The sequence below is a fragment of the Toxotes jaculatrix genome, chromosome 4, assembly GCF_017976425.1.
Source record: "Toxotes jaculatrix isolate fToxJac2 chromosome 4, fToxJac2.pri, whole genome shotgun sequence".
In the NCBI taxonomy this organism is placed as follows: domain Eukaryota; kingdom Metazoa; phylum Chordata; class Actinopteri; family Toxotidae; genus Toxotes; species Toxotes jaculatrix.
The window spans coordinates 22,353,679-22,368,148 of record NC_054397.1 but is presented as its reverse complement, the minus strand read 5'-3'; the positions used below and the strand labels follow the sequence as shown (position 1 = coordinate 22,368,148).

Genomic DNA, 14,470 nt, shown 5'->3' with positions numbered 1-14,470 from the left:
AGCAGTGATGGAAGCACCAGCCCTATCACAGTACATTCTGATGGCTTAGCCCAGATGCAGGGTAAGTCATGTTAGCGCCTTACTTACCAGTGTACATGCAGGTGAGCATGAGGCCTAGCGCAGCCATGGCTCTGTGTGGTGACGGCATGTTGACTCGGTCCACACTGAGTTTGACCAGCGCGTCTCCATCCACACGTGACAACTGCTCCGACAGCAGGAGGCGCTCCAGACCGCGCAGTACGCAGTGATAGATGACGGAGGGAGTGGATTCCTCGCTCGCAGACACCATCACACCACACAACTGAAGGACGGGGACAGAAGCAAGACAGGAAGGAGAGAGCAGGACAGAGAAAGGCAGACATTTTATGTTTTTATGATATGTTTCTACTTTCTTTCTCTTGTGTAATGTGTGATGCATATCAGGGTTTGTGCTCCCTTCTTAACTTTACCTTACCTGTATAACTCCAGCCATAAACTCAGCTCCTACATCCAGAGGGTAGTTCTCCATCATGTAGAAGGCCACTGCACACATCACCAACACGTGCTGCTGGTTATGCAGGTTCACACAGCTGCAGAACAGACACAGGAGACATACAGAGTGAGTGGGACAAAATTAAGATTAAACAGGGGAAGGAAGGAAGAAAACAAAACAAAAAAAAAAAAAAAAAAAAGGTCCAGTAGGTATTTGTTTAAAATGTGAAGGGCAGCACCTAGTGGCCAAAAGGTGCACTACACTCTTGTTTCTATCACCTAATTAAGCTGGATAAAACTAATTGATTCCAAGATCCACTTACACTGCAGGGAGGGGTCACGCCCTGACATTAAACACATTGGCTCCCTGAGGCTCTTTCATCATCAATTCAGCTCATTAGATGATGAAATGAAGACAGGGTCTGCATTTGTTTGTGAGATGAGACAGAATAAGAGGGACACTCACTGAGCGATAGCCTTGAGGTTGGACAGTAGATACTCAGAGACTGTGGGGATGAGCTGTTTGGCTGTGTCATCCAGCAGGTCACACTCCAACACATACAGCACTCCATGCAGGGCACCCATACGGCTTGGCAAGTGGGTGCTGCGTAGAGTTGTCTCCAGCAGGCGACACACAGGCTCGGCTATTACTTTGTCCTGGAAATATACATTCAGAGACTTTACATTCTGTGTAATTTCAGATTACAGGTTAAAGATTTAGATTTACTTTTACAACAAATCACAAACACAGTCCACCATCATGTCGTGTCTACAACACACAGCCTTTGCTCACCATGCCCAACACAGCAGCAGCCTTGCAGATGGCAGGCACCAGGTATTGATTGAGGATCTCATCCTCTGGTGGGTGGAGCTTCTGCAGTTCCATCAGAGTGGAGAACATCATGTCAAACTGGTTCCTCTCTGTGAACAGGTCCGACACCGCCAGCAGCTACAGAGAATAGCAACAGGGAGAACAGGGTGGAGAGGTTAAGAAGAGACCTGTGCTGGGTTCACATAAAAACAAGTTTCCTTTTAGGTCTTGATCCCATTTCAATGTCTCAATATTTACACATTTCAAGTTATTATTAGTTACAATCTTTTTGCATTTAAAAACTATTCCCCAGAGAAAAGTAGACAGTCTTTTACTAACGTGAATGAACAGATCCTTGGATGGAGAAGTGAGATGCTCACTGAGCGTGTGCGTGGTAACTCACCGATCGGACCACTTCACTTATGAGGATGGTTGGAGTCCTCCTGTGACTCGGGGAGCCAGGGATCAGCCACTGGCTGTAGAGCTCCAGGAGAAACTGAGAACATGAATGAATGTCCACACCTGCACGGTGCTTCCTGAAAGCACAGACAGACAGTGGAAGGTCACGGTGCGCATGCTTACTTCAGTGCATGGAGACGAAAGAAATATGTACATTAATGTATGTATGTGTTATGTGTCTGACCTAGAGTTTATTGGAGATATCGGTGGGGAGGTGGGCGCTGGAGTGTCTGCCTCGTCTTCTTCATCCTCACCCCATTCTTCCTCCCTCAGTGGCGTGATGTTATTACCCAACCACACTGAGTGGATGGAGACCTCCAGAGAGAGACGCCAAATGAAAGACACATTTAACCACAGCTACTGACATTAACAAATAGCTTAATCCAACATACTGTTCTAACATCTATTATCTATCACTTTTTTTCTCTCATGCTTCTCTTACCTGTCCCAGTTTGTAATCCATGTTGCCCATCTCCCTCTCTGTGTTGATCTGAAGCAGCAGCTTCTCATGGCTGATCAGCGTACCTGCTGAAACGATGTTAAACAGGACATTTACTCAGCTGTAAAAAATTTAACAAGTGGTAGGTGTCAGTGCAGGAGCTGGGGTTAAGGGGGTGTGTGAATGTAGGTTGTGTGTTACCTGCAGAGGCTGCTGACAGTGAGGGCACAGGGTCCCAGGCGTGGTATGGGTGGTAAGTGTGGACATTGTCTCTCTTGGACACAAGAGCCTGAATCTCTCTCTCCACCTCACCCCTGATCACTGCAAGTTTCCTTCCAAACCTGGGCACACATACAAGAAAAAAATAAAAATAATAATAAAATCTAATTATTGCCCTGTGCCTAATATAGGCTGCTACTAAGTCAACAGATATAGCTGCATAGCTACCGTGTTTCCAGGGCTTTGAGGCTCTTGTTGCGGGGCTGCTGTTCCAGACAGCTGACTGCAGGGTTGCCAGCAGCGGGCAGGGTCATGGCACTCAGCACCAGGCTGGTGATGGCCTGCACTGCTAACACATTCAACTGGGTACGCTCCAAATCCTCCTAGAGACAAAATATATTAAAAAATATATATATAGGTAGGAAAATCATTCAGGAGCTAAAGACACAGGGAACAGATGATTACAGCATCATTTCCCACAACTGAATGTAGTTTCTCAGGAGTCATGATATACAGAGCAAGTGTGGGAAGAACATAAATGCTTGCACTTGTTCCTCTGAGTAAGCAATTATGTGAGTGCATATGCAGGAGAGACGGGTTCTGTACTTGTATGAATCTCACAAACCAACAGCAGGTTTATGAGTGAAAATGGTTTGGGTGTATACCTCCTGCTGCGTCTCCTCCTCCTGGTCCATAGTGATGGGTTGGGTGACCAGCACCCCCAGCAGAGTGGCCCAGGTCTCCTCAAACTGAGTCCTGCTGCTCCAGCCTAAATGAAGAGCAAACACAGTTCATGCAGATGTGAAAATAAGCATCACATTAAGAACAAAATCTGACATTCAAAAAGTAATATGGCATCAGTGTGATTAGATACTGAACGTGTTTACACAATTTATAAGTGTATGTCTCTGTACCCAGTGTGTTGATGCGATAGAGAAACTCTCTGAAGACATCCTTTTCCTGCAGGAAGTCCACAGGGATCTCAGGTAGCGTTGTGCTGAACTCTCCTCCTGGCTGAGGGGACCAGCCCAGTTTCCAAACCTACACACAGACACACACAGCATTTAAACAAATACACTAATGTATTCTTGTACCTGAACTGCACACAATTTCACTTTCACACACTGACCAGTGGAGGTACTCGGGTGTAGCTGTTGACCAGAGGCAGTCGGGACAAACTGATGACAATGTTGCGCAACGTTGGTGTGAGAAAAGCAGGGAACACACTGTTACTACGGTGACCCAGGGCAAGGACGCTCTGCAGGCCTTCCACCAGCTCTGCCATGATCTCACATGCTTGCCACTCGCACATGTCTGCAACACAGGAAAAAGTTTTCACCTGAGATCTACTCAGAACACTAAAAAAATAAATAAATAAATAAAAAAAAACTCATGTATACTGTGTATACATAATTTTGAAACAGTTAAAACACATACCTCATGTATATAATGCAAATAAGAAGATGTCATTATGTTTTTTCTATTTTTCTACTTTATTATATTTTCTGTTTAATTATTGGATTATATATATATCTTAATCTTCTTTGTTCAATTTCTTCTTCATTTTTCACTTGGGAGTGCATAAGTAACAAAAGAATTTCCCTACGGGGATTAATAAAGTTTTTTCTGATTCTGATCTGATTCTGAAAAAAGCCAAGAAACACACATTCATAAGCACCAAGGGAAATGACAAAACACTGAATCACTAAGACTGCATTCGCTGTACAATCCCAGCAGTTTTACTCAATTTCTAAGTGAACGCTCACGGTCAGCATGTGCTGAGTCCACTTGGTCTCCTTCAGCGTCTCTGTCTGCCCTTGTCCTTTTCTTTTCTGGATGCAGCAGCTGGTCACCAGGACTAACAGCCACTGGGAAGCCGAGGGGGAAAAAAGTTTGATCAGAAATTAAATGAAGCACAAATTTAAAGTCTCAAGGCAGATATGGCATGTGACGGTACCAAATCATCAGGAAAGTACTGCTAACAACATCATTGTTGCTGTTACCTGCAACAATGATGAGGCGTAGGCAGTAGATGAGGGAGCAAGTGTGTGTGGTGTACTCTGCAGTGGAGAGCTTGTTCCAGATGCAGGGCTGCTGCAAAGCCAGACATAAGCAGGACAGAGCCCACTGCAGGTCCACACTCAAGGGCAAGTGATCGTGGAGCAAACGCCACACCACCACCTGTGACAGTGACACATACATACAGGTTGAAGACAACTATGGTGAGCAAAAGTATGTATTTCTGTCAAATGACCTTGTTTTAATGCATCTACAAGCAAGAATCAGATCTCTCATCCAGAGCAGTCAACAGGCTGATAAACAAATCACATGTTTGAGATGTGATGTTTTACCTCAGCTGCAGTGCAGGTGAACATGGTGATGAGGTGCTCCTTGTCAGGGGGAATTTGTAGTGAGGAAGGCAGCTGGCTCACACTCAGCAAGTACTGGGACAAAGCTCTGCAGAGCGACAAAACCCTGGGGTAGAAACCTGGCACATCTGAAACCGATGCAGAGAAAAGTCTTACAAGAAGCCAAAATTTTAAGGAATGACAAAACTTGTCTTTTAAGTGAGTCAGACTGACAGTGTTGCAAATGAAGAATTACTGAAATCTGACTCATGCATTTGGATCCACTTTTTCTGAAGCATACTGCCCCCTCCCTCCCCCTCTCACCATACACATTAGCCAGCTGGTCCCAGTAGGGCTGGGATTGGGCAGGCGGAAGGAAGGACTGGTGGGGAGCAGGAAGCGACCCAGTGACCCCTGCTAGTTGCTCTAGGGTCACCTGCAAGGCTGTCTCCAACAAGAGTGACCCCTGACCTCGTGCTAACCGCTGTACCCCCATACTCAGGCATGGACACAGCAGGCTCAGGTTGAAATCCTGAGAAAAAGATGAAAAAGGGCCAAATTTATATTTGGTGATGTCACAATACAATGACAGAATGCAATATAGTCCAGTTTTAAAGACTCAACACGTTTAAGAATATTTGTTCTGAGGTCTGATCTGGCCACTGCTGCAAAACAGTTGCAAATTGTCCTGAAAAAAAAAAAAAAAGTATATGTGTGTGTGTGTGTGTGTGTACTGAAGTGCTTGAAGTGCTGTATCTGTATCACCTTGCAGCTCATAATGTTGAAGAGATCAGCTGGAGGTAGTTTGGTAAGCAGTTCTGTTGTCTCCAGGAGGGAAACATCCCCACGAAGACAGCACTGAGACCTCACCAGAGCCACATACCACTCCTGGAAACAAAATTAATTGTTTCATATTTATGACATATTTTTGTGCATAATTTAAATTTTCCTTTTTTATGAGATTGAGCAAAAAATGTCCCCAAAAGATATTTTTGTGATTTTGAGAGATTCACATTTGTTATACAGGTTTGACAGTCCAGACCTTACAGACTCCCTGAGTCTCCAGTCCCTCACCTTATCTGCAAGGACCACTTCAGGGGCAGGAGGTGGATCCCCGTCCAAGGGGTGAGATGTCACAGGAGGGGTGGGACTGCTAGTGTCAGCAACAGTGGCTCTGAACCTGTCCAGCAGGGAGTAGAACCTCTGATGCCTGTGACAGAGAACATGACACATTATTATTTCCTCCAACTGGACAGAGATGAAAGGGTTAATGCATGTACTATTTCAGAAACCCAGGCAACAAACCCATGCATGTACTTGTATAACCCATACTGCTCAAGTCACTTCAATTGGGACTAGTCACAGTCACAGGTAAGACAAAAACTACAGACTAGAGAGTATTCCTCAACATGTCCACAATATTCAAGAGTATTACCTCTGAGCAAGCCCACTGGTCTGGAGGTATTCCTGGATCCTGTCCAGTTCTTCCACAGGCAGCTGGGCTATGCTGTTCTGGAGGGTGTAAAGATTAATACAATGAATCATGTGACCACTAAACATAAGTTTAGTTCAACATCTTTACAGTAACACTCTTTCTTGATTGAAAAATTCCAAGACACAAAGTTTGCCTCTGTTTATCTACTGGTGTATTCATGAGTCTTGTAAGCCCATAACAGCTCCCTACCTGTATGATGCAAAAATTAAAGCTATCACATGCTCAACTTACAAGAAAACCCCTGTTGTCTCACAGTAACAACCCCTGTTGAACAAGTAAACCTACAGTAAAATGTACCTGTAGTGTCTCTGCCAGCAGCATCTCTACCCGGCGACACGCCAGAGTGTCCACCATGCGAGCCAGAACCCTGAAAGGTGTACTGAGCAGCTTGTCCACATACAACATCAGCAACGATCCAGACTGACTCAGGTGGATGCCCTCCAAACACTGCAGAGTCTTCTTCAACATGGTAGGCTGCATGGGAGAGAAAGTGAGGCAGACAGTGAGACAGTGAAGGTAGGCACAAAGACAGTGAGGATAAGAGGCAGGGAGGAAAGTATCTGACAAAATTCTAACCAAGTGATGAGCCGACTGAATTGTGGGAAGGCAATAAACGGATATAAAGGGTGTTATCTTACAGTAGTGAGGTTGTCACAGCGGGACTGGATGGCCTGGATGAAAAGGCCACTGGCAGCTGAATTGCGGTGCACGGCACTGATGAAGTCCTGCACTGGAGGCTCATGGGAGAGGTTGATCAGGTCACGCACGTGATTGACAATCAGCCAGGTCAGATGCTCTGAGTCGTGGAGGTTCTGACACTAAAAAGATGAGAAAAAAACAAAATATACATCTTTAACTATAAACCATGCTTTGGGGGGAAAAAAACTCCCAAAACTTTACAAATTTCCTGGTATTTTGAGCTCTGACCCTGCACGCAAGGCCTGTTTTCTCACTCAGTCGTCCTGCATTTATGATTCACACCAGCAGAATGAACCTTTTGTCTGCAGTCCAACATTGTTAGGAGTCTCACCACATAGTCACAGAAGAGAATAAGGGCTCCCCTGCGCACAATCTCTCTGTTGACCATCGCTAACCGCGACTCAGGCTTGTCCTCTTCGCCTTCCCCTGAGGAGTGAGGGCTCAGCAGCTTTGTGCATGAGAGGCTGTGTCTCCTGACAGAAGGAAAAGAAAGGACAGAACCAAGGTTGATGGACAGAAAATGCAATGTTGTGATTTTGCATAATTTATTGTGCTATAATTTATTCATAAGAGATGCCAGAAACTGCTTGGGACCCATTAACATAGTAAACATTTTTTGTTTTCTGTTTAACTTGTCCCTCTGAGTCCTTCAGTTATAATTAAGATCTACACTGATAAACTAGACACTAATGCAGGCCCTCACACTGTGTTCTTACCTGGGGGTCTGGTGAACCTCTGCCCACCATGAGTAGTTGGTGTAGTTGATGATGAGGAGGACCTGGCACCAGAGGAGCACCAGCGGGGGGTGGGTGGTGATGAGGCACTGCACCATGCTGTTCAGACCCTCTAATGGGTAAAAGAGGCTGGCCTCAGTGCCGGTCTGTCCATTGCCACTTTCACCCTTCAGGAGACGGCTGGCTGCAGCTGTGATCCTGCGAAACATTCCTGAAGGAAAAAGTAAAGGGAAAGGATTTTCATAATGTTAGAAAAATGTCTTACATTTCATTCTAGGACTAAATATCCACTCTTTTAATAAGCCATACTCATAACATTGTTTTAAGAAACTAATGAATATTAATATGATATATGCTCACCACTTTTGAAGACATGAATGAGACACATGAGCAGTGTACCCAGCTGCTGGCAGTAGAAGGTGTGCTGCTGCTCTGTAATGTCCACTTTAACCTCTCTGGAGGAAATATCATCCAGCAACACTCCTACCAGCTGAAGGAGGAACCTGCAGGGGGAGAGGGGGTGGAACAAGACATTTCAAGCAAAAGAGAAGGGGAAAAGGAAAGAGGCAGAAAAGAACCACATAGGAACAGAAACATCTCTCCATCCTTATGTTAGAAACACTAAAACTCAGACTCACTAACCTGGCAAAGGTTTCCTCAGGTGGGGCTTTTTGAGCCTCACCATTAGCTTCCTGGTTACTGAGTGTGTCAGCAGCAGATGCGTCATTTGGGGAGGAGCTCTGCTGATGGAGGCGGCGGATTGTGTGGCAGGAGAGGAGATGTGGGGAGAGTGAGAGCTCGTGGACCCGGGACAGGACAATGTCCTCAGTGGACTGGGAGATGAGTACCCTAAGCACTGCAAGGATACCGGACACCCACAGCTGGACGGTGGCTACTGATGCCTGGAGGAGCAGAGGGTTGATTTCAAGTCAGACTTTTCAACAATCCATATTCTGCAGTCGCTCGACAAAAAAGCAGATGAGGTGTTAAGGTGCATCAGGCAGGTAAGTCAGAAGTCAGCCCAGGTCTTTGTGTATGTGTGGATATCAGAGGAAAGGCTCACCATGGTGGCTGGGATGGTGAACATACTCTTGAGCAGCATGTCTACAGGTCTCAGAGAAGAAGGCGCTACAGTCTCAAAAAGAGTGTTCAACACTCCCAACGCCTCTGGAGAGTCCAGATGCATCTGTGAGACAACATACAAAAAAAATATATGGTTAACTTGCAGAACCATTGCATTATACACAACAGCTACTATTTAGATCCTTGTACCTTACTATGTAATTGACTGGAAATTCAGATGAGGCTAAAAGGTGACAAATCACATACATCCTGCATGCATTTTCCTACCTGCTGCTTGGCAATCATGGGAAGTATGACGTCTGCGATCTGTCTGGACAGTCTCTTCCATTTGTCCTCATTCTCTTTGTGACACTGCTGCAGTACAAGGATGAACATCTCCAACACCTAAAAACACACATGTGAAAGGCAAATGTAAGGCAGAGACAAGGAGAGACTGGAATACATGATGACAATAGCCAGCTGCGTCTCTTTCTTCCTGTCTGTAACCATACCTGATGGTACTGTACGAGTCTGAGCAACATGGAGACCACCACTTCTTTCTGCGTATCCAGCTCTTTGCCTGCGTCTGCTTTGTTTGAGCCCCTCAAGACAAACAGGTCATGAACTATTGGCTGCAAGGCTGGGATGGCTGTCAAAGAACACAATATCCATATCATTAAGGGGCTCAAATAAAAGTGCTTACAAGTGCAATAAATGATTGTATGTGGTGTGTATTGCTTGCGCTCCTCTCACCATGTGTGACAGCTTTCCTGCCACTGGCCATGATGCCGTCACACAGCTGAATGATCTTTGGAATGCTGATTATCTGCTTGGAGTGGTAGCGCTCGTAAGATAGGAGCACCAGGAAGAAAAAGATGTTTGGAATGATGGCCTCCGAATCTCTGTCCGAGAAGTGTAACAGGTCTTGATTTTAGTTCACAGGATGGCTTTGTAAATCCGAGCCAACATACAAGCCAGCTGTAATCACTCATGTAACATTCAACATACGGTAGAGACATACGGGTTTCTGAAATTACCCAGATACACTGACACTTTACAGGAGACTTACCTGAACTGTCCAACTTCAATGTATTCAAACTGCTTAAGGACAAAGCCTATAAACACCTGAAAAAACAAAAATATGTTCTTGAATGAGCCAAGTTCCACAAGTTGAAAATGAATCCATGCAAAAGTATGTACATGCATGTTTGTTGAACCTGATCTGAGTCCAGTAGGCAATAGTTGACTCTGAGCTGCACGAGCTGGGCTAGCAGGTCCAGCACTTGTCTCTGCAGGGCCACAGAAGTGCTGGTTGTGTACTGCTTCAACGCTTTGATCACCAGTGGCTCAAACAGTCGAATGTGGTTGTGGATGGCATTCTGAGGGAAGAAAAATGAGTTCACTGGCTTTTAGTCCATTACATTGTATGCTGTACACAGGCACAACTTTAGTTAGGAGTTTGTCAGAGTACCTTGTCTCCTCTGTTGCGAGTTGCATTTGCAATGTTGGACCTCAGCTGATTGGATGCTTTTTGCATTACATCAAACCATCTGAAAGTGGAGAGAAAGATTTGTAACGTCCTACATATTCAATGCAAACTTCTCATGCATGCAAATGTGAATGTCTGCACTTGTATCTACTCTGTATACTCACCCAGATGTGTCCTGCTCCTGTTCAGCCTGCACCATGTTACGGAGACTGGCATCGGCAAGAGCCTGGGTGAAGTGTGTGTACGGTGCCATGAAGCAGTAGTGGTAGAGGCCTGGTCGCAGGCTGGATGAGCCAAGACGCAGAGCCTTGCCCTGGGAGCGGCTGGGTCCACTCAGGACGCCCTCGTGCTGGGAGGCCAGGTTGGTGCCAAACAGGGTCTTTAACAGCTAAAGAGAGCAAAGTCTGTCAGTTAGCAGAGAAAATACACAGCTAACTTTGACTCCAAATAGTTCAAAATAACTATTCATGGAGTATTTGACGCTATCAAGTGGGTTCTCAAATTAGAATATATTAATTATCTAGCAAGTCAGTACCTTTTCTTTATCTGGTCTTCTGCAGGAGTAATAAGAAGTTTAAGGAACTATTTCTCTGATAAATTTATTTAATGCAAACTACTTTGACTGTAATGTAATACAGAGAATTACATCATCCTTAATGGCTTGAATACTGATCCTATCAAGTTTTTCCCTATAATTAGGGAATTTGTTGTGTCTAAAGGCACAGGCAAGATGGCCTCCAGCTATGTGCTTCTCTCTATATAAATATGAATGTATGGAACCATCGCACAGGGAAACCAATGCCTTTACAGGCCCTGTCGGCAGGAACCAGCCTCACTCTGTGTGGAGTCATATCAGTTGCAGCACACTGCTCAGAGCTGGAACCATAAAGACTACCACACATAATAAATGGGACAATGTGAAATCTACAATTAGAGACATAAACACACAGATTACTGACCTGCTGTACACAAACTGTAGCCATGGTTGGTTCTCGGGAGAAGCAGGACTTCAGGTAGCCCAGAATTTCTTCCACACACTGAGAGAAAATATAATACATCATTATGTTCTACTGACTCCACTAAACATGAAAATAGAGTCTTTCATTGGCTTGTATTACTGAAACAAAATGACCCCATTTGCCTCCATCCATCAACCAGTCTAATTACCAAAAACAACCTCCTTCCTTCCCACCATTTTTAACACTTTGAGAACGTATAATAGAGATGTTAATATCATCTTTACCTTGCTGATATCATGTAGTGTGGCCAGCTCCAACAGCTGAGACAGGACATCTAAAGTGGCACGCAGGAAACCCCCAAACTTCTCCTGGCTATTGTGGAGGTCCAATGTCACCTAGGAGACAAAAATAATATTAACACTGCCACTGTGTGGGCTACAAAAAAAAAAAAAAGGAAAAAAAAAAACTACTTTTCTGTTAAATTAAAAAAAAAAAAAAACAACAAAAAAAAAAAACAGATGCATGTCCTAACCTTGTAGTTGGCATGTGTAGCTTTGAGGACATCATAGAGCTTGAGGTAGGGTGGCAGGTGGTAGAAACTGCCAAGGGTGGTAGATTTGCTTACAGCTGCTGACCCTGTGCTGTCTGCTGGTCTGCCTGCTCATAAAAAGTAGAAACAGCAACAACTTATTGAATTTTCACAGACACTAAGATGATCTGTGTCTGTTAGTGCGTGGTGAGATGTGCATGTACCTGTGTTGACCTCATTGCTCTTCTTTGGGCTCATAGGAGCAGCACTGGGCTCAGCAGCCTCCTTCTCTTTGCCTTTCCTGCGGATGGGACTGAGCGAGGGGGTGTTGCTCAGGGAGGGGAGGGTGGCCTAAAACGTACAGAACAGGATGCACAAACTGAACCCAATATACTGACCTTTCTGCAGATCCAACATTTAGACAACTGCCACTAAAAATGTGGCTTATAAAAATTAGTTTGACTTTGAGCCATTCAAACCAAACCACTTCTCTTTATCAGACTTACCTTAACTGCTGGTCCTGGTGGTGTGTCGTCCAGCACATGGGCACAGATGTTGAGGACCTTGAGGAGATGGGAGAAGAGCTGCTCCACCATGGCCACCAGAGAGCGCTCTGACAGAGCCGCCCAGGGTTCTTCCATCTTATTTGGGCCTCCGCTGGTGTTTGTGCTCCCGCTGCTGCTTTCCTCCTCTCCAGCCCAGGGGTTGCGCATGCATTTAGGAGCCACAGCTGTGAACATGATTATCAACAGGTTAAATCAATAACAGGTTATCGATTTTTCCAAGTTGAGAGAAAGGTGGTATGTAAGGAAATGCAGTATATTTACAAAGTTACATAGCAACCGGGTGAAATTTTGTGTTTATTACCCACCAGCAAGCAGATTGCCAGAAAGCAAAAGTGCATCTTGATGTGCAGAAAGATCCAGTGGAAACCAGGCAGAGGAGAGTAGGGAGAGAACCATGTTGGCCATTCCCACTGTAAGAGTCCTCCGCTCAGCGTCTGGTGCAGATGAGGAGGTGGCTGAAGAGCCTGGAGTACTACTGGGCTGGGACAGACTGGAGGAGAGAAAAAAAAAAAAAAAGACAGTGAGAAGATAATCAGGTGTATATACAGCACAGAACTGAAATGTAAAGAAAGTAGGTGTCGTGTGGCAGATTATACAACACAAATGGCTATAAATGTACAGGAAAAGAATGAATTCACAAGAGAGAGAGAGAGAGGGTACACAGACCTGAGTGCCCTGCCCCTGCTGCGGTTGAGACTAGAGCGGGAAGAAAAGCTGCTACTGGAGCTAACATAGCCACAGTGCCAGCCTGTGCTCCAAGTGCACACAGGAAAATTTGAAGCCAGGAGACACAAGGCCTCACAGCAGCCAAACTGCAGAGAAACACAGGAATGGTTTTAAAACATGTTGTGAAAAACACAACACACCAGAAACATGTTATACATGAGGCAAGAACGTAAAGCCTTATATGAATGTTTGAAGCCTTACAGTAACGGCTCTGGAGGTAGAGGAAGTGAAAGCATGGGAGACAGCGGTAACAACTCTGGACAAGTTGTTCTCCAATGTGACATCAGACACAGTGTTGGACAGGTTGTAGCCTCTGTACGTCCTGGAAGAGAATAGAGATCAATTCCTCGAAGATTTTGCTCTGTGACTTTGTCATGGTTTACGTACGTGAACTACTTGAACTTAAAAGTGTGGACGTTGTGTTAACAAGGCTTGGAAATACAACAGAACACAACACAGCATCTCATAGTCTGTACAATATACTGTAGGTACCATAAAAAGGAACACATGACCAGTGAATGTCTTTCTATGTGTGTACCTTGTGATTGTGCTAACGGTGAACTGGGAGGGGGGTTGTGTCTCATGCATAAGCAGCTGCAGGTAGACTGAACTCTGATCCCGGGCAATAGCCACCACAGGGTCCACCTGACCCTGGTCACAGTCATAGAACAACCTGGGGACCAGTCTGGTAGAGAGACGGACATGAAGACATGAGGGAAAGGTTAGTGGAGAATGAGAAGAAAAAAATTGTTTTGATAAGTAAAATTAAAATGTGCTTGTCTACAGTAAGTCCATTAAATACAAGATGTGACACTAACAGTATACTATGTGAGAAAAGATGGTGTACCTGCTGACAGCAGAGGCAGCAACATGTCGCACTCTTGGATCATCATCTCCCAACAGACGGATGACCACATCATTCAGGATTCTGTCCTGAAGCCGCAGCCGCTAAAACAGAGAAGAATATGGACAAATTACAGATCACAGTCAAGCTCCAGCTGAACACTGGAAGAGCTGCGTTTGACTCAGCAAAGAATACACGGAAGGTATAGTGGAGAACTTACCCCAGTGTAGTGATGATCTCCTTTGTGCAAAGAGTTTGTCTTCCTCTCCAAGAAATTAACTAATCTAAAAACACAGGAATAAGTGAATATCTCAGTGATGTTCAACAAAGTGCACAGTCTGTTCACAACAGGAAGATGCTTAAACAAGTTGATCCACTAAAACACAGAGATCAAAATTTATCCTACCGGAAGTCCATCTCAGCCAGGGTCTCCAGGAGCTCAGTGCGAACGAGCCAATAGGATAAATCCCTCAGAGCCAGCAGGTCTATCACCAACTGTAAACCAAGCTCACTCAGAGTACTGCTGCACACCGTCATGATGCAGTGCTGAAACACACATTTTAATTAAAAAGAAAAAAGGTAAGACTCAAACACAAATACACAGATTACTGACACACTTG

General features: G+C 44.8%; 1 protein-coding gene and 1 non-coding gene across 7 annotated transcripts in view; both read right to left on the bottom strand.

The window, feature by feature from the left end:
• Window positions 1-14,470, bottom strand: part of htt (huntingtin) — a 32,190-nt gene that overhangs the window by 5,785 nt on the left and 11,935 nt on the right. For 3 of the 6 annotated variants that reach the window (XM_041035659.1, XM_041035664.1, XM_041035662.1), the window contains 45 exons: window positions 14,257-14,396; window positions 14,071-14,134; window positions 13,854-13,954; window positions 13,545-13,691; window positions 13,208-13,328; window positions 12,947-13,092; window positions 12,586-12,770; window positions 12,221-12,444; window positions 11,939-12,065; window positions 11,718-11,842; window positions 11,470-11,580; window positions 11,186-11,263; window positions 10,391-10,614; window positions 10,209-10,287; window positions 9,955-10,116; window positions 9,807-9,862; window positions 9,491-9,639; window positions 9,250-9,386; window positions 9,026-9,142; window positions 8,739-8,861; window positions 8,318-8,577; window positions 8,036-8,178; window positions 7,658-7,886; window positions 7,273-7,414; window positions 6,881-7,060; window positions 6,540-6,716; window positions 6,183-6,259; window positions 5,822-5,957; window positions 5,513-5,635; window positions 5,072-5,279; window positions 4,751-4,896; window positions 4,403-4,580; window positions 4,166-4,267; window positions 3,529-3,713; window positions 3,314-3,440; window positions 3,065-3,168; window positions 2,628-2,782; window positions 2,382-2,521; window positions 2,184-2,269; window positions 1,926-2,056; window positions 1,686-1,818; window positions 1,265-1,420; window positions 938-1,128; window positions 455-569; window positions 88-301 (listed from right to left, as the gene is read on the bottom strand). In XM_041035659.1, the coding sequence (XP_040891593.1) occupies window positions 88-301; window positions 455-569; window positions 938-1,128; window positions 1,265-1,420; window positions 1,686-1,818; window positions 1,926-2,056; window positions 2,184-2,269; window positions 2,382-2,521; window positions 2,628-2,782; window positions 3,065-3,168; window positions 3,314-3,440; window positions 3,529-3,713; window positions 4,166-4,267; window positions 4,403-4,580; window positions 4,751-4,896; window positions 5,072-5,279; window positions 5,513-5,635; window positions 5,822-5,957; window positions 6,183-6,259; window positions 6,540-6,716; window positions 6,881-7,060; window positions 7,273-7,414; window positions 7,658-7,886; window positions 8,036-8,178; window positions 8,318-8,577; window positions 8,739-8,861; window positions 9,026-9,142; window positions 9,250-9,386; window positions 9,491-9,639; window positions 9,807-9,862; window positions 9,955-10,116; window positions 10,209-10,287; window positions 10,391-10,614; window positions 11,186-11,263; window positions 11,470-11,580; window positions 11,718-11,842; window positions 11,939-12,065; window positions 12,221-12,444; window positions 12,586-12,770; window positions 12,947-13,092; window positions 13,208-13,328; window positions 13,545-13,691; window positions 13,854-13,954; window positions 14,071-14,134; window positions 14,257-14,396 (6,454 nt within the window). The remainder of the gene's footprint in view (window positions 1-87; window positions 302-454; window positions 570-937; window positions 1,129-1,264; window positions 1,421-1,685; window positions 1,819-1,925; window positions 2,057-2,183; window positions 2,270-2,381; window positions 2,522-2,627; window positions 2,783-3,064; window positions 3,169-3,313; window positions 3,441-3,528; window positions 3,714-4,165; window positions 4,268-4,402; window positions 4,581-4,750; window positions 4,897-5,071; window positions 5,280-5,512; window positions 5,636-5,821; window positions 5,958-6,182; window positions 6,260-6,539; window positions 6,717-6,880; window positions 7,061-7,272; window positions 7,415-7,657; window positions 7,887-8,035; window positions 8,179-8,317; window positions 8,578-8,738; window positions 8,862-9,025; window positions 9,143-9,249; window positions 9,387-9,490; window positions 9,640-9,806; window positions 9,863-9,954; window positions 10,117-10,208; window positions 10,288-10,390; window positions 10,615-11,185; window positions 11,264-11,469; window positions 11,581-11,717; window positions 11,843-11,938; window positions 12,066-12,220; window positions 12,445-12,585; window positions 12,771-12,946; window positions 13,093-13,207; window positions 13,329-13,544; window positions 13,692-13,853; window positions 13,955-14,070; window positions 14,135-14,256; window positions 14,397-14,470) is intronic. The other 3 variants (XM_041035661.1, XM_041035665.1, XM_041035663.1) reach the window with 1 other exon arrangement.
• On the bottom strand, window positions 10,995-11,124 carry LOC121181442. The gene has a single exon (XR_005894033.1).